Raw genomic sequence first — 27,770 nt, forward strand, 5'->3', positions numbered from 1 at the left:
CCACCTGACTCCCCAAAGCCTTTCCACCATCTGCAAGGCACAAGTCAGGAGTGTGATGGAATACTCTCCACTTGCCTGGATGAGTGCAGCTCCAACAACACTCGAAGTTCAACACCATCCGGGACAAAGCAGTGCGCTTGATTGGCATCCCATCTACCACCCTAAACATTCACTCCCTTCACCGGCGCACTATGGCTGCAGTGTGTACCATCCACAGGATGCACTGCAGCAACTCGCCAAGGCTTCTTCGACAGTACGTCCCAAACCCGCGACCTCTACCACCTAGAAGGACAAGGGCAGCAGGCACATGGGAACAACACCACCTGCACGTTCCCCTCCAAGTCGCACACCATCATGACTTGGGAAAATATATCACCGTTCCTTCATCGTCGCTGAGTCAGAATCCTGGAACTCCCTACCAAACAGCACTGGGAGAACCTTCACCACATGGACTACAGCGGTTCAAGAAAGCTGCTCACCACCACCTTCTCGAGGACAATTAGGAATGAGCAATAAATGTTGGCCTTGCCAGTGACGCCCACATCCCATGAACGAATAAATAAAAAAGCACATTCACCTGACTCTCCAGGTCGCGGGTTCAAGCCCCACTGCAGAGGCTTGAGCACAAAATCTAGGCTGACCAGCTGATCACTGAGAGAGTGGACATAAAAGATCCCATGGCACTATTTGAAGAAGAGCAGAGGCATTCCCCCTGGTGTCCTGGCCAATATTAATCCTCCAACCAACATCACTAAATCAGATAATCTGGTCACTCTCATATTGCTGTTTGTGGGACCTTTCTGTCTGGGAATTGGCTGCTGCATTTCCCTACATTACAACAGTGACTATACTTCTAAAGTACTTTTTTTTTTGGCTGTAAAGCGCATTGGGACATCTTGAGGTTGTGAAAGGCACTGTAAATGCGAATTATTTTTCCTGCACTGTTTTTGACTGACATACTGAAACTTGTGTAATTCAGTATTTCATGTCTATTTAAGTAGCTGAATTAGAGCGTGCGCCTTTTATGTTGAGGACTGTGGTAGAGATATCACCAGTGCACCCACATCAGTAAAGGGTTGGAGCCTGCGATGTTTCCCCACCCCCACCCCGCCTTTTATATTGCTGCTTTCCTCCACTGTGCCCCGTGGACTTGTAGGTGGTCAACTGGGAGTAAACATTCTGCACTTGGACATAGCATGAGGGGAGGGTGGACTGTCCATAGTGTGAGTCAGCAGGGGCAAATGACAGTATTTTGGTGTCCTCTTTCGCTTCAGTTATTGGATTCTGTGGGCCTTGGTTCTTGGAAGTTGAGGGTTTGTGTGTCTTCCGTGCTTGGTGTTATTGCATGGTGTGGTCAACGTGCTTGACCCCCTTGGGTGGCTCAGCTTCCTTGGTGGGGGTCACAGATAATCTGATGGCCGATTACCAAGTCCCAGGGGGAAGGATTTGTGGTGTTGGCGGCTGAGTGGCGTTAGTGGGTAGAGTTGACAGTAGAAGCTCCAGTAGTAGGCCGACATAGGAGTAGGCCATTCTGCCCCTTGAGCCAGTTCTGCCATTCAATTAGATCATGGCCGATCTGTACCTGAACTCCATTCACCCACCTTGGTTCCTATACCCTTACCTAACAAAAAAAACCTATCAATCTCAGTTTTGAAATTTTCAATTGACCCCCAGCCTCAACAGCTTTTTGGGGGGTGGGGGATGGGGGGGATTTCCAGATTTTCACTACCCTTTTGTGTGAAGAAGTGCTTTCTGACATCACCCCTGAATGGCCTGGCTCTAATTTTAAGGTTATGCCCCCTTGTTCTTGACTCCCCCACCAGAGGAAATAGTTTCATCAAATCCTTTAATCATTTTAAACATCTCAATTAGATCACCCTCTAATCTTCTATAGCCAAGGGAATACAAGCCTAGTCTATGCAACCTGTCCTCATAATTTAACCCTTTTAGCCCTGGTATCATTCTGGTGAATCTACACTGCACCCCCTCCAGGGCTAATATATCCTTCCTAAGGTGCGGTGCCCAGAACTGAATGCAGGAGCTAGCGTCTGACCTGACCTTCAACCAGTTCGACACCCTTTGGCTGTCCTGAGGGCTCGGTGCTTTTATCCAACTGAGCCATGCTGGCCAGTGTGGCGGAGGGTTCACTCCCCAGTCTGGGTTGGGTGGGGGTTAACCATGTGGCCTCTATCTTGAAATGGGGAACAGGAAAGACTAAGTCATGGTTCTTGCCCTCTGGTGTGGGTGGGTTCACGTGCAAAAAGGGATGTGGATATGTTACTTCCAGGAAGGAAGAAAATTACCAATAAAACGTGAGATATTTTAGGACTGTTTTAACGATGAAACATGCTCACTTCAGTTCTCTGCGCAATTGTGTCTCAAGAGCAAAATTCTAGGAATTTTCTTTTCTGGTGGGAAAAGCCAAGTTTTGCTCCATATACGTAGACTTTCAACAGCTGGTGTCTTGTGATTGGGCTGGTCGTCCTGGGAAGATCCCCAAACAGATCACGTGACTCGCTGTCACTTTTTTTCTTCTTCTTCTTCCCTCCCTCTCCGCCTGCCAAAGATGCAGGAATGTGGTTCGAATCCCCCCCTGAGATTTCTCTCTCATTAGAGCAGGCTGCCAGTCGACAGCTGGGAGGGGAGAGAGAGAGAGAGAGAGAGAGCATATCCATCGCACTGCAGGAGACTGTTGAAATGTGCATTCAGTTTGCCTCGCTTCTGGATCCAGGCTGGGGATGGTGAGGGAACACAAATCGATTGGGTTTTAATTAACTGGACTAGATAACATTAACCTGGGTGCTCAGCAGTCAGCTGTGTTCTCGTTCTCGCGCGCTCGCTCTCTCTCCCTCCCTCCTCCACCCCCCCCCCCCCCCGCCCCCCCCCTCAACCTCTCTTTCTCTCTCCCTCTCTCTAGTCTCTGATGTAAAGCCTGTTTTCTTTCACACTTGGAGCTGGAGAATGCCAGGTGCAATAACAGCCACGGGTAAGGTCGCTTGTAAACCCAGTTGTGGTTTTTTTTCCACTCCTAGTTCCTTTTAACATTTGCGTGTCTTTGTCAGGCTGTATTCTCTCTGGCATTGTTCTGGGAAGGTTCAATGGGGTGGGTGTGGCTAGGTCGGTTTGCTTGGCTTTTGTTTGACTCGCGTTGCTCTTTGTGATAAGTTGTTAGCAGTGGTTTTGTTCGTTCCAGTACCTGAATAAAATAGAAACTTGAGGTGAATAATGCAGCCTTTATAAATGTTACGTTGGATCGTTGATTTTAGAGATTTTAAACTGCAAATGCTGGGATAGCGGGAATACAACCTGAAAATACACCAGTCAGTTTGGGAGAAGTTGATGTTTTGGTCGTAATCCTTAAGGACAGGTCAGTGTAATGAGTTAAATGTGATGAATTTATTACACTGCACCAGTCGGGCCATCAACCCTCCGATTGTCCTTGAGTCTCCAGGAATGAATGAATTTCCTGGATACTTGCTGCGAGCAACTAACGGGAGAATAATCGGGGTGTTTAATAAATGGTGAGGTTTTTTCCATTTTCTTTAAAACAAGTGTTCAGTTGTTTAAAAAAAATATTGGCGATGAGAAAAGGCTGTTTGACGGCAAAGAATCATCCAATAGGGTAACAAAAGGAAGGCTGGGGCGCAGCGAGGATGGGCGTGTTGGGCGACCAGTGGCAGCAGTGTGGGGGTGGGATGTCCTCCTTCTTCGTTCTTTTTCTGTCCCCCTCTTCCTGCCCCCCCACCCCCCACCCCCAAAAGTGGGGGTTGTCAGTTAGACTGTCACTGGATGCTGCACTGTGACTCATCACAAACCTCTGGAAGAACAATTGTTGAAAAATGATTTGGTGGAGAGCTAAACGTCCCACAGGGAGGAGATACTGACCATGGCGGCGTTCAAGTTGGAAAATAGATTGGGCCTGCACGTATGTTTGAACCGTTGGAGGAATAGGAGCTCGTGGAGCTGATCTAACGGCATCTGAGGTTGAAAGCTCCGAGCCCTACAGGAACGCAGTACAATGGGTTCAGGGTGGAATGAATGCTTGAATCCTGCAAGTGTCTGTCATTTCGACAACCTTGGGTGGAGTGTGTGGAATCTGCAGCTGTCACACTGGGACTAAGACTGTTTGCTCAGATGTTTCTGCAAGTTCACTGATTAACTGCAGCTGCCTTGACTTTTGTTTAATATATACAATCGATATCTTGCTGCAAATTATCCCATGCTACATAATGAAAGTTGGGTTTGTGTTTTTAAACAAAATCCTACATTGCTAGCTGCTGAATTTTGTTTTGTATTTTTTTTGTCTTGTACCAGATTTCACTGAATTGGAACTCTGCTCACACCTTGAGCTGAAGATTGCAGTTTCATTTAGCTCTTATGATCCAAAATAGGACTCTGATTTCAATATATCCAACAGTTGACTTTCAACAGTGAGTTGGTATCTAAGAACAGGATTAGGCCATTCAACCCCTCAAACCTGTTCTGCCGAGGTTGTGTATAATACGGGCGGTCTAGAACCGCACTTGGACTTGGGGAGACAGAGCCTATGTCAATATTTAAGAAGTTAGATAGGTGGTTGAAGGAAAGGGGATAAGGGAACAGGGCGGGTACATGGGATTAGGATACTACTCGTGGAGGATAAACACCAACACAGACTGGATGTATAATGATGTGGAGATGCCGGTGATGGACTGGGGTGGACAAACGTAAGGAATCTTACAACACCAGGTTATAGTCCCAACAGTTTTATTTGAAAATCACAAACTTTCGGAGGCTTTCTCCTTCGTCACCAATGTAAGATTCCTTACATTGGATGTATAATGTGGGAAAATGTGAACTTGTCCACTTTGGCAGGAGGAATAGAAAAGCAATTTATTATTTAAATGGAGAGAGATTGCAGAACTCTGAGGTACAGAGGGATTTGGGTGTCCCAGTACATGAATCACAAAAAGTTAGTATGCAGGTACAGTAAGTGATTAGGAAGACAAATGTAATGTCAGTTATTACAAGGGGAATGGAATATAAAAGATGTTTTGCTACAGTTGTACGGGGCATTGGTGAGACCACATCTAGAATACCGTGTGCAGTTTTGGTCTCCTTATTTAAGAAAGGACATAATTGCTTTAGAGGTGGTTCAGAGAAAGTTCACGTGACTGATTCCTGGGATGAGGGGGCTATCTTATGAGGAAATGTTGGACAAGTTGGGCCTGTATACACTGGAGTTTAGAAGAATGAGAGGTGATCTTATTGAAACATGTAAGATCCTGAGGGGACTAGAAGGGGTAAATGCTGAGGGGATGTTCCCCTTGTGGGAGAGACTAGAACTAGGGACCACAGTTTAAAAATAAGGGGTCTCCCATTTAAAACTGAGATGAGGAGAAATTTTTTCTGAGGGTCATGAGTCTGTGGAACTCCCTTCCCCAGAGAACGGTGGTCATTGAATATTTTTAAGGCTGAGTTAGATCGATTCCTGATTAACAAGGGAGTCAAAGGTTATAGTAGGTAGATGGGAAAGTAGGGTTGAGGTCGCAATCAGATCAGCCATGATCTTATCAAATGGCAGAGCAGGCTTGAAGGGCCGAATGGCCTACTCCTGCTCTTAATTTGTATGTTCATGTCAGAGTTGCAATTTCAGTGTCATTCTACTTGAAGCAGTTGTTTGTTTCCGCACCTGGTGCTATAGAATCCACCCTATTTGTGTTGGACAGATTGACAATCAGCAGTAGTATGGTAAGCTTAGAGTGTGTATGTATAAGAGAATAGATTGGAGTTTTTGTAGGCAGACGTGACAGCTAATTTGCATGCAGAGAGGTACCAGAGAGCAAATCAATGAATGACCCGTTAATCTGTTTGTGATTTTGGTTGATGGATAATATTGGCCAGGACACCGGGAAGAACTCCCTGCTCTCCAAATAATGCCATTTTACATCTGCCTAAGAGGGCAGACGGGGCTTCAATTTGACTTCTCATCCGACAGTGCAGCACTCCCTTAGTACTGCACTCTAGTGTCAGCCTGGATCATGTGCACAAGTCTCTGGAATGAAGCTTGAACCCATAATCTTCTGACTCATGCGAGAGTGCTACCCACTGAGCCACGGCTGACAACGACCAAGGTGTCTATTTGGTTCTCCCCAGTGTCCTGGCCAATATTTATCCTGCAACCAACACCTAAAACAGATTATCTGGTTATTATCGCATTGCTGTCTGTGAGACCTTTTATGTGCAAATTGGCTGCTGCATTTCCTCCATTACAACAGTCACTACGCTTCAAAAGTATTGGCTGTAAAACGTTTTGAAATGTCTGAGGATGTGAAAGGCGCTATATAAATGCAAGGTCTTGTTTCAGTGAACGCTGGCTGGAAGCATAGATTGAAACCTGCTTTCATTTTATAAAATATTAGATACAGTTACTAGCACAAGTGAACTTCAACCAGAGAGAACAAAACTAACGTCTAAAGTTGGGGTGCTTGGAGAGCTGTGCTCTGAAATCCTGGACCTCCTTGTTTAGTTCAGTTGTTAGTGCCATGACTCCACATCGAGGTCAGTTGGCAAGTAGTCAATTCATTTGTGTCTTTTTTTGCTTTTTTCTGTCTTTCTCACCCCTCCTGCACTCTAATAACCTGGATTGCCCATTGTAATTGTCTCCTGTATGGAAGCTGAGGTAATGTCTTATATCTCGGCCAATCTCTCCCTCTCTCTCTCTCTCTCTCTCTCTCTCTCTACTGCAGACTTGACTCCCCCATCTGTGTGGCTCTACCCCAGCTTTGCCTTCAGAAAGCCTTTTTAAGGCCCTTTTTTTCTCTTATTGAAATATGCTCGAATTGTACCCTTTCTGTCTTCAATTTAAATGCTTCCCATTGCTGGTCTGTGGGGCTGTTTTCCAAATTTTCCCTCCATTTAATCGGCTTGACGTCAGATTGTTTAGGTGCTGCTGTAAATCAGTGAGGCTGACTGAGCAACAATTTGGGTTTTGTCTTGCGGTTAAGGCCACTGATTTATGATTAATAAATAAGTTAAATTCCATTTCTATTGTGTGGAATTTTTACCAGGGTTTTTGGGATTCAAATCTCCAATTTTGTCCATAAATCCATGTTAATACAGTTGATGCAAAAGTTTGCATCATAATTTAAGCTCGCGACTTTGTTGCTGTGTGCATATCGTCACTGACCTCTGACCTAGTTAAGATGCCACTTCTTTGAGTGTAAACACAATCAAGGCATCTTGCACTTGTCCAATTGGCAAAAAGGCTGTTTTGTAATGACTACTTTGCCTGCCAAGCATTTGTTGAGCAGAAAATTCCATTGCTATTCCTCTTGTGCATGCCATTGTGACGATTTATTCCATGCTATGTGCAATTGTCATGGCCAGCTCTCCTTGAAACTGCTCATGACCTTTAGAAAGATATAGAACTCTTCATTCATTATATTACTGGTCATTAGTTCTTGGGCATTGTGTAGCAAAGTGTTTGCCCTGTGGTGGCACTTGCATTTTCATATGCCTTTGAATATGCTCTGCAATGATGCACCATGGATTGTAAAACCCACACTAGCAATGTATGGCCCTTCAGTAAGCTAGCTTTGTCCACAGAAGATGTGTCCTGACCTAACTTTTGTCTGATGTCCTTCAGGCAGTCTGGTTTCATTCAGTGCACACCATGCTGGGCCCATTCTTTAATTCTTTACTCAGGCGGGGGAGGTTTTTTAAAAACATTCGTTCTCAGGATGTGGGTGTCGCTGGCAAGGATGGCATTTATTACCCATCTCTAGTTGCCTTGAGAAGATGATGGTGGGCTTTACTGTTGTGGTTTGATACAACAGAATGGCTTGCTAAGCCACTTCAGAGGGCGCCAAAGAGTCAGCCACATTGGTGTGGGACTGGAGTCACGTAGGCCAGACCGGGTAAGCACAGCAAGTTTCCTTCCTTAAAGGATATTAGTGAACCAGTTGGGTTTTAACGACAAACTGACCATGGTCACTTTTCCTGATACTAGCTTTTTATTTCCAGATTTTTTTTTTTGACTATCCATTGTGTTTTTGTGCTCACTAATGCAGCACTCAAATATTTACTCTTGTTGCCAATCTGCCAGCTGCGGTATGCTGGTCCGGTTAGTTGAAGTTGTTGATATTTGGAGTGAAGGAGCAGTGTGATTCTTCACACATGCAGGTTGTTGCATCGTATGTCCAGTGCTGAACGACAGTCTGAGACCAACTATGTACAGGTTTGTGGCTTATCATTTCCAGAACCATCTGTCGTGTTGTCATGATCCTGTTATCATAGGACTTAGCTCCTTTGATCAACCTGTGCATGTCTGCACTGAGCCATCTCCACGCTCTCCTCTCCCAGTCCGGATAGCTGGTGACCAGGGTGCAGTCAGTGGATGTCTGAGCGCCCGTACACCTGGTGTGACCAGCACCATGCTTACCACCTCCGCTCCACCCCTGGCATCCCACATGCTTTGCACTGGGCTACCACAAGAGCATGGATAATTATGGATGAGGCAGGTCATTTGGTCCATCTTGATTCATCTGTCCAAAGAGATCCTACCCCATTGTAGCTTCCATCTAATTGTTTCTTAAATGATTTGAGTTTTGCCTCCAATTCTCTATCTGGGCATTTATTCCTCATGTTTTATTCACATGAGATTTGCCAGAATGGCACCAGAGATGAGGGACTTCAGTTATGTGGAGAGACTGAGAGGCTGGGATTGTTTTCCTTAGAGCAGAGACGGTCAAGGGGAGATTTGATAGACGTGTTCAAAATTACACAGGGTTTTGATAGAGAAGATAAAGAAAAACTGTTTCCACTGGCAGGAGGGTCAGTAATCAGAGGACACCGATTTAATATAATTGGCAAAGAATCCGGGGTGGGGGGGGAAATGAGGATTTTTTTTTTAAGCAGCAAGTTATGATCTGGAATGCACTGCCTGAAAAGAGTTGTGGAAGCAGATTCAATAGTAACTTTCAAAAGAGAATTGGATATATACTTGAAAAGAATATAATAGAAGGGCTATGGGGAAAGAGCGGGGAGTGGGACTAATTGGATAGCTCTTTCAAAGAGTCAGCACACACAGGATGGACCGAATGGCCACCACCTGTGCTGTACAATTCTATATTGATCACTCTCTGAAGAAGAATTTCCTGATATCAGTCCTAAAATGGCCTGTTACTAGTTTGAACCTGTGTACTTGTTCTACTCCCGCAATTTAATTTAAAGTAATATTCCAGATTAACTTTTTCTATACCCTTAAGTATCTTGTATCCCTCTGTAAGATCACTTCTTAGATGCCTCCTCTCCAGGCTGAGAAGCCCAAAACTCTCCAGTCTTTCCTCACAACTCAGACCCCTGACATTAGGGGATCAGTCTTGTGGCTCTTCTCTGCATTGTCTCCTAGTGGTTGATTGTCTTTCATTCCTTTGTGACTAGAACTGGACGCAGTGCTCAAGATGCAGTCTGACCTGAGCAATGTAAAGTTCGATCAGTGCTTCCTCTGACATTTTGACTCTTGTAGTTCAACATCCTATTGGTTTTGTTGATTGCTACTCTGCATTGGTTGGTCATGTTCAGCATTGAATTTACAAAGACCTCCTCGATGCCTTTTATGCAGTTTATACTGTGCTCTGTCACTGGTGGTTGCTGCCTTCAATTGGTTTACACCATCAGCTGAGGACCGTTGCCCAGAAGATGGTTGTTCACCAACGCTTGGAGCCAGAGAGAGAAAGAGGAACCTTCCAATGACCAAGGCTGATGGATCACTGTGATATCAGAATATGATTCCACTCTGATTTCACAGATCTTTCTCTGGTGTTGCACAGATACATCAGAGTCCCAGGGAGTGTCTTGTCTCCTCATTTACTTGTACACAATTAGCATCCAATAAGTATTTTGTATAGGGGTTAATTAGCATATCTTCGATTACAGGTACAAAGAGGTTCCATAGAATCTGTTGAATGCACTGGCCTTCTATTATAAATCACTTTCTATTGTGATCAGTTAAACTTGGTGCCTGATTGACGTTATCTGGCCATTTTGGAGACCTGGATTGTGTTTTCACTCTCTTCCCCCAACCCACTTTTTTTTCAACAAGAAGGTGCAGCTCAGTGCGCCTCCTCCCCAAACTTGCTTTTAATCAACCTGGTCGATTGTTTCTAACCTTACTTCCTTCCACCCATCACCAAAAAGGAAAGCAACGCACCCAAAATTGTGCATACATAGTCCATTGTTGCTTAAAAAAATTGCCAGTCTATCTTGCAGTTTTGACTGTGTAATACCAAAGATCTGAGATATTTGATCTTGGATCATTTTGCGCTCTTACTGTAATATTGTCGGTCCCGTGCACTTAGCCTGAACTCTTTTTCAAAAGTCACCTTGATCAAACAACAGCCCAAATTCTCTGATTGTTCAATGTCGCCATCTACTGTTAGTGTCTGCTTCTCGAGGGATAGTGATCTACCTAAAGTAAAACCTCAAACACCCCAGGAGAAAGGGAATGAATGAACGAGGGACACCTTGCTCCAGAGTGGAGTGGATATGGCCTGTATTTGTTGAAGCACTTTGTAAAATGTGCAGAGTGGCGTGGTTAAGGAATCAGCTGGTGTCTTGTAAAATGGAATGTAGCTTTTAAAAGCCAGCTTAGTTTTCCCTTTGTTTGTCCTCCCTCCCCCATTCCATGCTGAGGTACAGATCGTGGGAGCCACTCATCTAAGTGCCCAGGCTTTATCTGGGAGCTCAGATATGAAGTGTTGTCTGCTCCTCCTCACTTTATTTCCACTCTGTCCAAGCTGCTCCTTGCTCAACCAACAGCACAAGTTTGGACAGGAGGCTCACTGAACTACATCTTCCAGAGAGGGGGGGGGGGGGGGGGTGGAATTGTGGGTTGGGGAAAGAGATTTACGTTATCTGCCCACTTCTTCAAAGTGGGCAGATAACGTAAATCAGGCACTAAGTTTAACTGATCACCTCGTTCCGCTCACCCATCATCCCTGTGTTCGCTAACCTACATTGCCTCCCAGTCTGGCAATACCTTGATTTGTAAAAAAACTCTCATCCTTGTGTTCAAACGCCTTCTCTCTCTCTCTCTCTCTCTCTCTCTCTCTCTCTCTCTCTCTCTCTCTTCCCCTCTCTCCCTCTCTCTCTTCCCCTCTCTCCCTCTCTCTCTTCCCCTCTCTCTCTCCCTCTCTCTCTTCCCCTCCCTCTCTCCCTCTCTCTCTTCCCCTCCCTCTCTCTCTCTCTCTCTTCCCCTCCCTCTCTCTTCCTCCCTCTCGCCCTACAACCCTCCAAGATCTCTGATCTCTTGTCCATTCCCAATTTTCATCGCTCCACCATTAGGCCCTAAGCTGTGTGGGTCTAATATGGCTCAGTGCCCTATATAAAGTTGTTGGTCACAGAATAGCAAAAGGTCCGTGGTTTCTTTTTTATCTCCTAATCAAAGATTCTTCCCATCCTGTCCCTGAGAGAGACTCGAGCAGTTAACACTTTGCCAATTAACCCTTTACAAATAGAACAAATAATTACACAAGCATTGAAAAAGTGCAGGTAAATGAGGTGCTAAAAAGAAGGATGTGATGGGATAGATAGAAGCAGACTGTTCCCAGTAGTTATGGGGCCATAAATGAGATTTAGAACAGAGGGCAGGAGAAACTAGCTCAACGTTCAAGATTAAATTGGATCAGTGGATGAAGGGATTTGGTAAAAGGGTGGATAAATGTAATTAAAAGTATTTTTGCGTGGAGGGTAAACGCTGACATGGACTAGTAGGGCTGAATGGCCTGTTCCATGTAGTAGCCTCAATGTATTTGTGTAAAAGTGGGTTGTTCTGAGACACTCTTCCCTTATCAGTGGCTGCAGATTTTGTTGGATTAGCCGATTGGTTTGGTCCCATTTATTGTCGAGGTTGATCTGTCGCGTGAGTGAGCTGCAAGAAAAGATGGGCTTCAAAGATGATTGGATGTCCTTCTGTTGGGGAGTGACTCTGGCAAATCCCAGCCTGAGAAATGCAAACTCGTCAGGGCTCAGTTAACGCATTGAAGTAATGTTCGTGGAGCTAGTTTGGGGGCGGGGGTTGTCGTGACCATCTCCCAACCATTTTGAGGTCAGCCAACATGGGGGACAACTTAGCTACAAGTCTTTTGTCCATTTCTAGAATTTTCTGTACTGTTTTTAGCCTTCATAGCACTCACTATTGATTCGTAATGTGTGTTTATGTTCTCCTGCGTTGTTTTTGACATACTGGGGGACTGTCTGTGTCACTCCCAGGATCCCCCCTCGCCTGTTTTCAACTTCCAGGTTGGGTCTGCAAGTCTGGTTCCTGGCTTGGCCTTCGGATCGGGTTAAGTTGGCATTCCCCAATTCCCAGCTCGGTTCCCCTCCTGCCAAGTCGGCCAAATCCCGAGTTCAACCCTCACCAGTTAACCAAACCACCACTGGGAATTGGGAAGGGTCAAATAATTTGAAGAGGTTTTTAATAGGGATGAGACAGGACTCTTTTCCCCCCCCCCCCCCCAAACCAATGAAACATGGTGCCCTCTCCAAGTCACATCAGGCTCAGCCAAGAGTTCCTGGTTTTGGAGGGTGAATACCCAACCAATGGGATTGTGGGCTGTGAGGACTGACTCCCGTTTTGTAAATAAAAGGAGTGAGTCTCAGTTGGAATCCAATCTGGGAAGCCCACCATTACACATCACTTAAAACCTGGTGTCAGCCTCGCTGGCTGAAATCTGGGCCTCACAGACATGCTGGGAGAACGACCTTTAACGTGCATTTGAGAGGAACTGCCAGTGTAGGGTGCTGTCTTTGTTGAGGCCCCATGTGATGTTTTTAAAACAAACATTAATTAGCGTAGGACCTCTTTTCAGAAGGTGTGTGATGTGAACAAACAATCTGCCCTCCCTTTCAAAGAGTTTCAGTTAATTTAACAGTTGGGTGCTATACTTTTTTTTCAAAGTGTTTCCTTTGAATTTCTCTCCAGTCGTGTGGACGAACACTTTGGACAATAAAGCACAAAGTGCTGACTCGTGCAAACATGTAGTTTGCTGTCTCTCATTTTTAAATTGTAAACAATTTTACAACACCAAGTTATAGTCCAGCAATTTTATTTTAAATTCACAAGCTTTCGGAGGCTTCCTCCTTCCTCAGGTGAACGTTTGTTGGAACGTTTGTTCACCTGAGGAAGGAGGAAGCCTCCGAAAGCTTGTGAATTTAAAATAAAATTGCTGGACTATAACTTGGTGTTGTAAAATTGTTTACAATTGTCAACCCCAGTCCATCACCGGCATCTCCACATCATCTCATTTTTAAAGTGCAAATATTGTATCGTTTTGTCAGAATCTTCCCTTCAAGCACTTTTTTTGCTGGATCTGTATTAGTGTCAGCCGTGGCTCAGTGGTAGCACGTTCTCCTCTAAGTCAGAAGGTTGTGGATTCAAGTCGTCCTCCGGAGACTTGTGCACAAAATCTAGGCTAAAACTTCAGTGCAGTACTGAGGGAGTGTTGCAATGTCAGAGGTGCCCCCTCAGGTGGACATAAAAGATCCCTTGACACTATTTCGAAGAGGAGCAAGGGAGTTCTCCCCAGTGTCCTGGCCAATATTTATCCCTCATCCAACGTCACTCAAAAAACATTTTCTAGTTATTATCACATTGCTGTTTGTGGGACCTTGCTGTGTGCAAATTGGCTGCTGTGTTTCCCTACATTACAACAGTGACTACACTTCAAAACTTAAAGCCACTTAATTGGCTGTAAAGCACTTTGAGATGTCGAGGTTGTGAAAGATGCTATATAAATGTAAGTCTGTCTTTCTGGATGGGGAAGGGGTTAAATCCTCCAATTCAAGTAGTGGGGCGAGGGGGGAGAATAAAAACTTGCCTTTGGATGACTCTGCGTTGCTGCAGACACGGAATCCACTTCTCGAGCGCTAGTGGTCTTTTTCAGTGTCATTCCTTGAGTCGGGAGTGTGTGAATGATCTGAAATCTGAGGCACACATTTAAGAGGCATTTCTCTGTGTCTTGACTGCACGGAGCAGGAGCAGTTAGACCGCGTCCCCTTGCTACAACTGAACCAAACCCGAATGCATCTTCCCCGTCTCTCGTGTGGGATTAGAGGGATTTCTCTATGCTCAGAATAGATCAAAACCTCAGCACCTATGACTGGGGTACCCCAGTGTTCGACTTGTAACGTGCGTCCTTTGGGTGAAAGTCAACAAAAGCTTTACGAGAAATTGCATGAATAAAACTGAACAGTAGCACTGTTTTCGGAAGCCTTTCCTTCCAGTGCATTGAAGTTAAGCCTGCATGTCTCTTTAAATTACTCAAACTGGGGAAGGATAAGGTTGATGCTGCTTTAAAATGCTCCCTCCCCCTCCCAAAACAAAGACTGTAACAAAGGTCACCTTTCAGAATGCCCCAGACTGCATTCTTTTTCATCGTAAATGAATTGAAGATCCACATTTTGGTCCTCTCTGTAACCTAATCCGTGACCTTGATTGTGACGACATCAAAGGGACCGTTTTAACACAGCTTGGCAGTTAGTGGCTTGGGAAAGACTGCATTGCAGAGCCTGCGAGCTGAACTGAGAGCTGGTGCGCACCCCGCTGAAAGCCTTGTGATGATTTGAATTGCTGCAGCGTGTTGCTCACTGTTGCAGTGCTCGTCAGATGAGCTTGCGATCGTAGCTGGGGAGATCCCTGAAGGTGAGCAGGATGCCAACTCAAAGCAGAGTTTGGAGCCTTTTGCCATTAATATATTGTGACTGGGGTTTTAAAATTTAAATAGTGTTTGTAAAGAATGTTTCGGTCCAGGATTAAAATTGGCATCTCTGTACGAGAGACTGTAGCAGGTATGGAGGTACAGGGGCCTGTTCTATTTCTGGAGTTGTCCAACACTAGACAATTTGGCACCTGACTTTTTGGTCCAAAATGCATTGTGCCCTTTGCAGAAGCAGGCAATGTATAACTGGAGGGTTTGAGTGCTGACTCTTCACTAAGGGTGGAGTGTCTCAATTACACTTGGGGCCCAACCCAAAAAGGTGTCCAGAGCCTCTTCTATACCCACTAGTTGTGGATCTATTAACCTGCAAAGCTAACGTCATCGATCTTGAGCATCCTGCACTTCACTTGTGCTTTCTCCCAAAGTGTGTGCTCTCCTGCACTCGCTCCCATGTGTATGTCTCTCTGACTCGCAGCATCTGCACTGCTAAACCCTTGCCTCTCCCATTGCTCCTAAATTGTAGACAGTGTTTCCTTTCTCCCGTGCTTTTTGCCGCCATCTAGGTCAGATGTTCGGGTTAAATGGTAATGAGATAAGGTGACTTTTGTACGAGTAAAATTGATGTATTTATGTATGCAGTAAATGCTCAATGTCATCTATGTTAAGTGATCAACAGGAGGCCGTGTTTCTGTCTAGCCTGTTCTTTCTACTGAAAATGGAAGAGACTACAATGTACTGTGCTCAATCCCACATTATTAATGAGCCTTGTAAATGTTGCTGGATAATATTGCCGATTGGCCCAGCTAACAGCAGAATTTACGTGCAGGCATAGCTTGCACATGTTGTGAAATCCCTTTGTGTCCTCGCCCCTCCCTCACCCCAGTCCTACAACCCAACAATAACTCTTCCTTCAACTCTCTGCACTCCCCACTCCCCATTCCCTTTGCCCCACCATTGGTGACTGTGCCTTCAAACGTCTAGGCCCTAAGCTCTGAAATTCCCTCCCCAAACCCACCTCTTTAAATGCTTTTAGTCACCCCTCCTAATATCTCCTTTGGCTTGGCATCGATTTATTGTCTGGTAACCCCTTTGTGAAGTACCTTGGGATGTTTCTTTACATTAAAAGCGCTAAATGCAAGTTGTTGCTGGATTGTGGGCTTCGTGCTGTGGAATTAGATTGGTTTTCTATATAATAAAAGTGCAGCAATGCCTGTAAATCAGTGGTACTCTCGAGGGGCTATTGCTGACAAACCACAATGACTGTAACTTGAGTTTATATAGCACCTTTTTAATGTAGCAAAACATCCCAAGATGCTTCAGTTGGGCGAGACCTAAGCTGGAGTATGAATGAGAAGGTGCTTTTAGAAGTGGCTTTGAAGCAGGTGATTGAAGGTATTGATGTGTAGCAAGGTAAAGGGATTGAGTTTGAGTGCTCTTGATGATTGAAGGATCTGGTAGAGTGGAGGGAGGTGGGACCAGCGTTGGAAGAGCGGAGGTATATAGGGCTGGAGGGGGAAGAGGATAAGGATTTTGAAATCGCTGTGCTGGGAGATAGGGTGCCATTGGAGGTGGGCAAGGATTGAAGTAATTGAGGAGCAGGACTTTGTGTGGGATAGGATGGCGCGGTGGGATTCTGGATGAGTAGGAATATGAAGAAGCTTGAGACACCAGCAGAGGGCACTGGAAATGTCAAGTCAGGAAGTGAAAAGGCCAGATGAGAGTTTTAGTGGCACAGGGTCAGGAAAGGCACTGATGCTTCGTTTGTAGTAGCATCTCTGCACCATACGTCCAGATCTCCATTCGAGGCCTGCCTGTTCTGTGCTTTTGCCAGGGCCATGATTCAGTGTTGATGGCTCTCGATGGACAGTTAAAAACAAGATTCTGTTAGAAGTGGGGCTATCCCACACCTGTAGAGCCAGCAAGAAAACTTCTGAACCTATACTTTTAATAAAAACCCTACGTACCTAGAGTGCAGGCCTGGGGGGGGGGGGGAGAAATCTGGGACGGATACCTCCTCATGGGTTCCTGATGGGGTACTCTAGTGGAAAATTTACATCAGTGAGTCTTCAAAATTTGTTGAATTGCTGGAAATGGAAAAATATTTTAATAATTTGTAATCAGTGAAACTTTCTGTGCCACATGAGCAAGGATTCAGAGAAAGTCCAGCTACAGTGGTGATTACATTTTGGATCTATAATTGAACAGAAAGCTTGTAAATGCTGACTACTTGTTTCATCTTTGTTTTGTCAAATGCAAGCCTGGTTCAGCGAAAGACTTACTTTGCGTGTTTCTGTTGCAGTTGGGCAAGGTGAGCCGCCAAGCATATCCAGAGAGGAAGAGCTGGAGGAAATGGAGCTTGACCAGAAGGAGACGCCAGTTGAGGCCAAAGACGAGCAGCAGAAAGATGCCCAGGAAAGTGGAGATCCGGCCGCAGGAATTGGCGAGCAGCCTGAGGAGGCACAAGCCGGCGAGATTGGCTTTAAGAAGATCTTCAAGTTTGTGGGTTTTAAGTTCACGGTGAAGAAAGAGAAGTCGGTGAAGTCGGAGCCTGTGCAGCTGTTGACTATGAAAAAGGATGAAGATGGCACGGCTGGTGAGGCGGGCAGTGAATCCCCCAAGCAAGAAGCGGAAGGAAGCAAGAATGGCGAAGTGAGTCCAGTCACTGACCAGGCTGAGGGAAGTCCACCTGAAGTTCTTACCCCTGGAAAAGTGGAAGAGTGCACTGGCCAGGCAGAAACGAAACCAGCAGCTGCCGAGGAGCCATTGGCACCGGTGGAGTCTGTGGTCAGTCCAGTAGAAAGCCCTGCTGTGGATTCTCCTCTGAAGAGATTTTTTAAACAAGGCTTTTTCTCGGGATTGCGAAGGAAACCAAGTTTCAAGAAAGCCAAAGACGAGCCGTTTGTCATAGAGAAGACTGAAGCAAGCGGGGAACAGAAAGAAAATGGGGCGCAGGTCGATGTCACTGGAGATGTTAACGATGAGGTGCTTGACCATGGAGCTGAAGCACAACCTTCAACTGTAGAGCAGGCTTCCACTTCACATGAAGCTGCTGAAATCCTGGACGTTCGGACAGTAGAAGAAAATCGAGAGAGAGAAGATGACTTTGAAGACCTCACGGCAGAGCTAGCCAGCGTTATGGAGGCGCAAGAGGCACTGACTGTGGACGAAGGCGAGAAAACAGAAGTAAAAGAGAACGGCGTCCCTGCAGAACAGGACCAAGCGCGAGGTACTGCATTGAAGTCGGCTACCACAGAATTGGAAGCAGATCAGACGAACCGGCTGACCGCAAGGGTTGAGCAAATCACATCGTCTGAGGGACAAGCAACACCAGAATCAGCCACTACTGAAGCCCCAGCAGAGCCTCAAGCCGGGCAGACAGAAATAGCCCAGGAGCAATCTTTTGTCAAGGCATCAGAACCTATTATGGCTGAGGCTGAGCTCTTATCTTCACGAGAAAAGGCCAAATTGCAAGGCAGCCCACTAAAGAAACTTTTCACGGGCAGTAGTATCAAAAAGCTGTCTGGTAAAAAAGAGAAAGGCAAGAAAGGGGAAACCAAATTGGGAGATGCCGATGATGCGAGAATGCAATCTTCAACTGAATCCGAAGACAGTCCTGAAAGCCAGAAGCCAGAGAGTCCTTTAACTTCTCCGGAAGAAATGGGTGAAACGATCCCAGCAGAGATGGTAGAAACTGATACGGCACATCCTGAAGTAGAGGAAGTAAATGGTGCTGCCGATGGAGAGAGGAGGAAGGAAAGCATCACCGCGTGGGCTTCGTTTAAGAAGTTAGTGACGCCGAAAAAACGTCCAAAAGGACCGTCTGAGAGCGACAAAGAAGACGAGCAGACTGATAAAGCAAAGAGTGCGACAATCTCTTCCACAGAGAGTGCTGCCTCAGTTGAGAAGCAAGAAGAACCAAAATCAAATGCTGAGGAGCAAAAATTGGAACGAAGCACTGAGGATCCTAAAAAGAAAGTTGACGCCTCAGTGTCCTGGGAAGCGCTAATCTGTGTAGGATCTTCGAAGAAGAGGGCAAGAAAACTCTCCGATTCGGAGCTCCCAAATGAAGAGGCCCAAAAGCCGATGGAGGAAAGTGGTCAAGCGCAAGACCATGCTGAGGAATTAAAGGCCAACAGCCCCCTAGATACTGATCAGGAACAAGGTGGAACATCTCCAGAATGTGTCGAGAGTCCTGTGGAAGGTGAAGCATTTGACGGGGCTGTCTCCACGTGGGAATCTTTTAAGAGATTGATGACCCCTAGGCGCAAGTCCAAGTCCAAGCTAGAGGAACGTGCGGATGAATCTGTAGCCGCCGCCACCAGCACTGAAGCTGTTCTTCCCGAGACCGAACCCGCTAAGGAGGAGTCGTGGGTTTCTCTCAAAAAACTGATTCCGGGCCGAAGAAAGAAGAGGTCTGATGCTAAACCCGAGCAACTTCAGGCTGAGTGCATTGGAAAAGAGACCAAATGGACCGAGCTTGGAGAGAGCAAGAGTGATGAAGAGTCCGATACGCCAACAGTGGTTCCGCTCTCTGAATATGATGCTGTAGAAGAAGAGAGAAAGAATAAGGAGCAGCAGATAGCAGTAGAAACCGATGCAGTCTGTGTAACTGACCAGGTCATGGATGAAGATCTGACCAACTCTGAGGCTCCACCTCAAATTGGAGGACCAAGTGCTGAGCAAACTTTTACAGTGGAGCGTGGAACTTTAGAAGCCATCAAAAGCAGTGCTGATGACAGATCCCCATCGTGGATATCGGCAGCAGTTTCAGCCGTAATTGAAAAGGGGGCTGAAGATGAGAAAGTAGCAATGGCTGAAGAGATTGTGGCGGCAAATGAACTTGTGATGGGACAAATGGTGCTTGGTGACACAACCATACCAGCGGAAGTGACTAGTGAAATCTGTCCTGATGAGATTGCTGAAGAGGCGCAAGAGATTATCTCTGAGGTAGTAACAGCACCAGAATACGCAGCGGAGGAGTCCTTTACCGAAGAGACGACTGAAATGGTTTCAGCAGTCTCGCAGTTGACTGAAACCCCAGTGACTACCGCAGAGGGCACCCCTATACAGGAGGATGAGGCCCTGGTAACCAGGCAAACCCAGGAGGTACTGCAGGAGGCTGCTGAAAAGGTGAAGCTATCGGCAGGTCCGATCATGTCCTTTTGCGAAATGGTAGCTGCACCAGAAATGCATGGCAAAGGAAGCGAGCGGGAGCCAGAAATTTCCACGGAAGAAACTCGGCATGAAGTGGTCAAGGACTCCTGTGAAACAGAGATGCCAGATTCTGTACAGAAAGGAGAAGCTGAAAAATCGGACACTGCTTCAGAGGCCTCTGAAATAGCCGAAGGGACTGTCCATGTGGCACGTGAAAATTTGCCGCAAGAACTTGGTAAAACAATCCCTGACCTGCAAGAGGTTGCAGTCCCCCAGTGGATCGGGACCGAAACCATTCCTCCAATGGAGAGCGCTGCTTCTGCTTGCCCAGCGATCACAGATGAGGTTGTGCAGGAGATGGAAGTTGATGCAGTGCGAGCGGGCAAACTTAGCATTCCACAAGAAGAAAAGGTTGAAGGGGCTGTGGAGATGATGCACAAGTCCAGTGTGGAAATTGTAGTGGAAGAGATTGTGACAGCTGAGATTGTACGTATGGTTGAAACTGGGATGTCAGAAGCTGTGGTAGAGGATGTAGAGAAGGCGAGGACAGAAAAAGTGGAGACTGAACGTGAAGAGATGTTGGAAGCCAGTCCGCCAGAGGATGTGGAAAAACCAGAGGCTACATGCAAAGAGCCTGTTGAAGTTACTCGAGCAAACGGTATGGAAAAGGTTCAGACAGAATGTGAGACCACCATTGAAGCCACTATGGCAAAGGTTGCTGAGAAGATGGGAGCAGAGAAAGTTGCTGGACGCGGAGAGACCACTGAAGTCATTCCAACAAAAATTGCTGAGGAGGTTGAGGCAATATTTGAACAGAAGGGTGAAGCAATTCCAGAAGTTTCTCATCAGGTGGGAGTGGGAAATGTTGAGGCTGTTTTTGAAGAGAACATTAAAGATGCTCAAGAGATTGGTGAGGTGGGAGCAGAAAAGGCAGTGGCTGTATGTAGAGAGACTCTAAGTGTCGAGAAAGTTGAGGTGGAATGTGAACAGAGCGCTGAAATCACTCCAGAGAAGGAGGAAGTGAATGTGACTGAGGTGGTGACTAGTGAAGAGACTATGCAAATCACTCCAGTAGTTGAAGTGACTGCGGCTCTACATAGTGAGGGGACCATCGAAGTCAGTCCAGCGGTGGGAGTGGCAGAGATTGTGTGTAGTAAACAGACCATCGATGTCAGTCCAGTTGTGGAAGTGACTGAGGTTGCACATAGCATAGAGGCCATCGAAGTCAGTCCAGTGGGAGGGGAAGAGAGTAAGTCTGTGCATAAAGGAAAAGGTGATCTTGAAATTACAAAGCAGGAAGAGATTGAAGTAATTGAAGAGGATGTACAAAAGAGGGCAACCAACAATGATAAAATAGCACAGGAGCAGGTCACTGCAGTAGAGATTGTGCAACAGGTGGTTGAAGCCAAAGAGCACGTAGAAGCTGTTGCTGAGAATATGGAAACTGAAATGACTGAGGCAGTATCTGAAGAGATCACTAAAACCCTTGAAAGAATTGATGAGGAGCAGAGAACGAAGGGACAAGTAGTTGAAACATCGATTCCGGCAACTGAAATTATAGAACAAGAGCCAAGTATTGAAGGACTATGCAAAGGAACAATTGGAACCACCATAACTGAAGTCACAATATCTGAGGTTGTAAAGAAAGTGGAAACAGAAATAGTTGAGGCTGTTTGTGACGCCAAATTTGAAGTCACGCAATCAGCGCAGCTTGAGGGAATCAAAGAGGAAACCCAAATTGAGCTCGGAAAAGAAACTGATGTGGTTGAGATACAGAAGACTGAAACTGAAGTGAACCAAACTATAACTGAAGAGAAGATGGACCCTACAGTGGCTGTATTGTCCGAAGATCAATTTGAAATCTCACGGGTTGAAAAAACAGAGCTCACGGAGACTGCAGAAACTGAGGCGGTTGAGTCGGCAACCAAACAAATTGAAACAAAAACAACTTGCGTTACTAATGAGCCACAGATCACAGCAATTAAAGAGGTTGAAGGTACAAGTCTTGAGCAAGCAACAGAAGTGGTTGAGCTTGTGGAAAAAGTGGGGTATAAGCTGGCTACTGTAGCACAGGACAAACCAGCACCAGATGAAGAGGTTGAATTCATCAACAAGGCCTCACACAAAGATGGTGCACTAGTTAAAGATGACCAGTTGGATGCAACAGATAAAGATGGACAAGATGTGGCTGTACCTAAACAGTGTAAAGACACTGAAAGGGCTAATAAAGCACAAAAAGAGGATGGTGTGGAGTTAGCCAATGAAGCGACTGATAAATCTGTAATCAAGTTGGAGTCTCCTAGAGATTTGGCCTCCACTAAAGCTTTAATTGAAGGATGCAAAGAAGAACCTAAACTTGAAGTAGCTCCTGAATTAAAGTGTCTGACTTTGGATAGTGACCATGAAGTAAAATTACACTCCGCTTCTATTGATGAATTTCAAGCTGTACAAAATGAGATGGTGACCCCGATTGTGGATCTTTCTGTAGCTGAAAGTTCAGAGTCCCATGAAGCGGTTTTCCTTGTGACTGCAGCTGCGGTAGAAGAGCAAGTTATTGCAGAGACTGTAACATCTGTGGAGACAGAGATTCCAGAGTTAAGTGCTGTAGATCAGGTTCTCCAACCAGCTGAGCCTGATGGTGTTGTACAAGGACCGGTGCTAGAAACTGCAGCTGCCATTGTAGAGGCTGCAATAGAAGCAGCTACTGGCTGCTTGTCAGACATTCGTAGTGTGGTCCATGAAAAAGGCTCAACTCTTGATGTGCAGGAGCTGCAGAGCTCCAGAGCAGAGCAGCTTGAAGATGGGTTGGCTGAACACAAAATCAAAGAAATTGTTGAAGAGAAATTAGAGTCTTTGGAAACTGAAGTAAAAGTTGATCAATCAAGGACATTTGAACAGCAAAGTATGATGGTTGCTCAACCTCTAATTCCGGATGTTGTGATTCTAACTGAGAAAATGGAGGGACAAGTAGATATTCCTTCTCGACAGGAGCAAGATGATGACCAAAAGCCTGAAGACGATGAAGAAAAGATACCAGGGTTACAAAAGGTCACAGCAACTGAAGGAAGAGTTGCTGAAGTAGTTGACCAGAGAGTGCAAACTCCAGGGAACCATGATGCTGAAGCAATAGAGCAAGAGGTGTTGACGCAGCCAACTGAGATAGTGTCTGAGGCAACCGTTGGGGGTGTTCAGGAACCAGTTGAGACTGAAGCTGTTGCACCAGCAGAAACCAAGGGAGAAAGGGAATCGCTGCCTGACCGCATTCCTGAGGAGGCCGCAATATTGCCTGACACAGCCAATGTGACCAAAGCAGAAAATTGCCAAACATTAGAGAAGCATGAAGGAACACACGAGTCTGTAGAACTGACAGAGAGAAAAGACCAACTTGTAAAAACCCAGCCGCTGGCTGAAGAACAAACATCACTACAAGATATCCAAGTCAGAATGATCTCATCTTCTGAAGTGAGCCTAGCACAAGGGCTTGCAAGTGAGAAACTGGAAGATGATGTAATGGCAACCGTTGTTCACAGAGATGATAAAGAGACAGACCAAAACCAGACGATTGAGGCAGTTGAAAAGCAAGGAAACCAAGGAATGGAGACTGGGCACCAAATGGGTCAATCCTCTACTTTAGAATGTGTGAAAGAAGCAGCTGAGAAGACACCATCCTGAGGCATGTGAAACCCTTGCATTGTATTGTGGGAACCGATCCTTAAAAGTTTACCGTTGTACTTGTTAGGTCTGCTTTTGCTATAAGTAATGAGTTGACATTTTGGGAACTGTGAACCTGGTTTTGCCTGCATGAATTTCTTTCACTTTTCTCGCAGTTTGGACTGGTGTAATAGAATTTCAAATTGCTAGAATAAAGCCAATTTAAGCTCTAGTTTCAAGTTTCCAGTCCAGTTTTAAATTCAGTATCTGAGCTAAACCTAATTTGAAAGAGACTGACCACTGAATTACCTGAAGTAATTTTAAAATTTAAACAGTTTTAGCATTAATTTTTTTCTCTCTCCCATTCCAATTGGGACATCCCAATGCACTTCACAGCCATTGAGGTACTTTTGATGTGTAGTTTCTGTTATGTAGCTGAATATAGTAGACAATTTGTGCACATAAGGTCCCACAAATAGCAATGAGATGAATGACCACTTAACCTGTTTTTGCTAGTGTTGCTTGAGGGATAGAAACTGGTCAGGAAACCGGGGAGAACTCCCCTGCTCTTCGAATAGTACCATGGGATCTTTTACATCCACCTGAGAGGGCAGACAGGGCTTCGGTTAACATCTTATCGAAAGATGGCACCTCAGACAGTGCAGCACTCCCTCAGTACTGCACTGCAATGTCAGCCTGGATTATGTGCTCGAGTCTCTGGAGTGGGGCTTGAACCCACGACCTTCTGACTCGGAGCAGAGTGTGCTACTAGTGAAACCAGTTGACACTTGACAACGTTTTAAAAACTTCCTTAGTGAATTCTGAGCACAAGAGACTACTTTGCAGTGTGAAACTCACTTAAATTGCAGAGCAGTTTTGTGATTTATGATTTATTCTGTAGTGAATTTTTGAAAAGCTCTTTAATGCCATTTTGCTGTGACTGAGATCAGTGGCACTTGGATTCTATGGAATTGCCCTCGGCCTCCAGTCTATGGCTTCACAATGAATGCTGCGAGGCCTTACCAGTAACTGACCCGCACATGTTCACACCATCTCCTGTGACTTTCAAAGGAGAAAGCCTGCTTTGAACCTCAACAGCAGTGCTCTAAGTAACCATCTCATTGGTTTTAAAGTTCTCTTGGTCATGTGGATATTTAGCCTTGGTCTCAACAGGTGCAGTACGTGTCTGACCAAAGTACAGCTGCAACTGTTGGTGTATTTATGAAATGGAATATAAATGGGGGAATCTCTTGCCTGCACAGGGTCCCACACTTTTTTTCAACCTCTCCTCCAGATGAAAATGCATGAAGAAATAAGCCTATAGAATGTTTACACAGCATTAATAATAAAGCAAATCATATCACACATGACACTGCCTGCCTGGAGAGGGTCCCATAGCAACATGTTAATCCATCCCTGCAACTCCAGGCAGGGGCACCTCAGCTCAGGGACAGAGTAATCATCGCACCCCTACCATCAGCAACGCTGAAATGACAAGTTGTGATCACAGCTGCCATCTTCCAGGTCCATGCAGGTTCAGTTACTCAGTAATCAGTGTCCATATAGAATCAAACCCTGAAGTGTGGTTTGAACCCATGACCTTCTTACTCCGAGGCAAGAATGTTACTAATTGAGCAAAACTGGTAAAATGCCTTCTGAAAAACTGAGACTGGATTCCCCCTCCCTCAACAATCCAGCCTGACACTGTTGAGGGATGCTGCACAGTTGGAGCTGCCATCTTTTGAATGAGATGTTAAATTGGGGCCTTATCTGCCTTTTGTCTTGAATTGTACTGTCAAGTTTCTTTTTCTGCAAAAAGTCTGCCTCTAGCATGAACACGGGCTTAAAACAGCCCTCATCAAAACATTGTCTGACCTGGAATTGGAATTCATTGTCATAAACTGAGTAACAGCAGCTGTACTCCTTGTGAAATACTAATGTCTGTGCGTACTTACAGATTTCCAAACAAACGTGTGAAAAACAGAATGTGAAGTCGGAGAGACTACAGGAGTATCTCACAACTCTACTGTGACAAGACCAAGTACCACTGTCGTGTTAGTCCTGTTGATTGACAATCCCGAATCAGTTCGAGAGCTTTACCTACACTGTTATAGTTATGTAATCTAATGGTTTCTTGCTTTTAGCCTGATGTCCCAATGATAAATGTAATGTCTTGTTGAACCAATGCCCTTTCTTGATGCCTCAGGTTCAGTTTGGAAGGGAGACAGTGTCTGAACATTCTGGGAAGGGTTGGTGCATTTGTTCGCTGAACTAGAGAGAAGATTCTCTATCATTACATTGCTTTCATATGTGTGAAATTTAATTCTAAAAATTTCCTGAGTACAATTGTGTCCTTTTCCTTAAAGTTATTAGTCTGGATAGAGGAGAAAGAATTATTCCTTAATTCAAAAGTCAGCTCTAGCTGGCCAGGGCCTGGTTCTTGTTGCTTGCCAAAGTGTTCCAGAGGTGACAACTTGAACCTAGAACAGTTTAGACTGAAAGCAGTCTATACAAATTTGTAATTTCTCACCACAGCAGCTACTACAGGCTACACCTGATAGCATTTCAGAATTTAATTTGCCTGACTGAAGCTGTCTTTACCTTGGATACAGAATGAAATGGACCTCATCAAGGTGACCTAAAATATTGAAGTGTGCTCCAAAAGTACCTGAAGTCAATTCTGAGGAATGACTTGAGATTAAAATACCTTCTTATGGAAAGTAAGGATGGTTTTAGTGCATTGTTCAGAGTTGATGAACTGTGCAAGTGTGGCTAAGCGGAGGTCCCGGTTGTGCTAGGACTGTCGCTGGTGCTCCTGAGGGCAAAATGCAACCACCACTGGCCAATCACTTTTGACTGTTGGGAGACTGAGGTTGGATTGCTAAAATGGAAGTGTCATTGGCTGAAGGAGTTGTACATTAACGGAGGTCAGGCTCACTGGGAAACGTTTATCAGCGTGAAATGAAGATGCATTTAGTTGGGCTACTAGTCAAGGTTTGTTTGGGTTTCCATAACAACCTCCAAGATGTGCCTTGGTATTACATATAATTAATGCTCAACATCAGTCATTGTAATGTTCCTGTTTGATGTTTCCTTTTGGTCTATGACTTTTCTTTCTCCCCCCCCCCCCCCCCCCCACCCCCTCCCACCCCGACCATGTTACTTACTAAATGATAGCATTAAAGCAATGTTGGAGTTGATTGTTCACGTTAGCTAGACCTGTCCAGCCCACTTCCCTCCCCCACTCCATTAATAAACCAACACCCTAGCCTGTAACACTGTCACTGTACATTTCTCATCTTGTGTTAATGTGGTAGTTTACAGTAAGTGGTTGGGTTATCAAACTACTACTGTACACTGACTTACCGCATGTTATTAACTATGACCCAGAGCCCAAGGCTGCTCTCATTAACACTGCTGTGCTTTTATAACTGAATGTGAAATTGAAATTTGTACAAATTGTATTACCCATGTATCTAAAGCCATATTGGAATACTTAAAAACAAAACTTCTGCAAATAAAGTAATATTAGCATTAACTTTTTTGTGGTCTCCCTACTGTACATGGGGTGGGTCTGTGCTGTGAGGTTGAGTACTAATGATTGTCATGAGGTAGAAAACCAGTCTACTGCTCTGATTGATTTCATAGAATCTTACAGCACAGAAGGAGGCCATTCTGCCCATCATGCCTGTGCCAGCTCTTTTTGAAAGAGCCATCCAATTAGTCCCACTCATCTACTCTTTCCACGTAGCCCAGCAATTTTTTCCTTTTCAAATATTTATCCAATTCCCTTTTGAAAGTTACTATTGAATCTGCTTCCACCACCCTTTTCAGGCAGTCCATTCCATATCACCATAACTTGCTGCATGAAAACATTTCTCATCACCTCTCTTTCTGCCCCCCCCCCCCCCCAGCTTCTTTTGCCAATTACCATAGTTACACTATTGCATTGGACAAGGGAAACATTTTAAGTGCGATTGAATCTCCACATCCAGAGATTTCTGTTCAACGTTTCGTACATGTTTTCCCCCCACCGCACCGCCCCCCCCACCCACCAACGCACATACACACAAACTGTTGGTGGTCAGCTGTCTAGGCCCTGCTCTAACTCCCTACTTAGGCTCCTGCCCCCTCTGCTTTCCATCTTTTTTAAAACCTTAAAACAAATTTTTTGACCAAGTTTTCAGTCCCCTCTCCTACCTCTCATCATGGCTTAGCATCCATTCCTTTTTGTTTTTCTCCCCTCTAAGGCACAGTGAATGGTGG

At 45.3% G+C, this 27,770-nt stretch overlaps 1 protein-coding gene across 3 annotated transcripts in view; it reads left to right on the forward strand.

The window, feature by feature from the left end:
• The window catches only part of akap12b (A kinase (PRKA) anchor protein 12b), a 29,455-nt gene extending 2,413 nt beyond the window's left edge, over positions 1-27,042 (forward strand). Inside the window, exons 1-3 of one of the 3 annotated variants that reach the window (XM_067989360.1) lie at positions 2,638-2,741; positions 16,999-23,526; positions 25,462-27,042. In XM_067989360.1, coding sequence (XP_067845461.1) covers positions 17,049-23,525 — 6,477 coding nt within the window. In that variant the 5' untranslated portion in view covers positions 2,638-2,741; positions 16,999-17,048 and the 3' untranslated portion in view covers position 23,526; positions 25,462-27,042. Of the gene's footprint in view, positions 1-2,637; positions 2,742-2,766; positions 2,987-16,998; positions 23,527-25,461 lie in introns of those variants that run through there. The other 2 variants (XM_067989357.1, XM_067989359.1) reach the window with 2 other exon arrangements.
• Positions 27,043-27,770: the final 728 nt, after the last annotated feature.

The sequence above is a fragment of the Heptranchias perlo genome, chromosome 8 (assembly GCF_035084215.1).
Source record: "Heptranchias perlo isolate sHepPer1 chromosome 8, sHepPer1.hap1, whole genome shotgun sequence".
Taxonomy (NCBI): Eukaryota; Metazoa; Chordata; class Chondrichthyes; order Hexanchiformes; family Hexanchidae; genus Heptranchias; species Heptranchias perlo.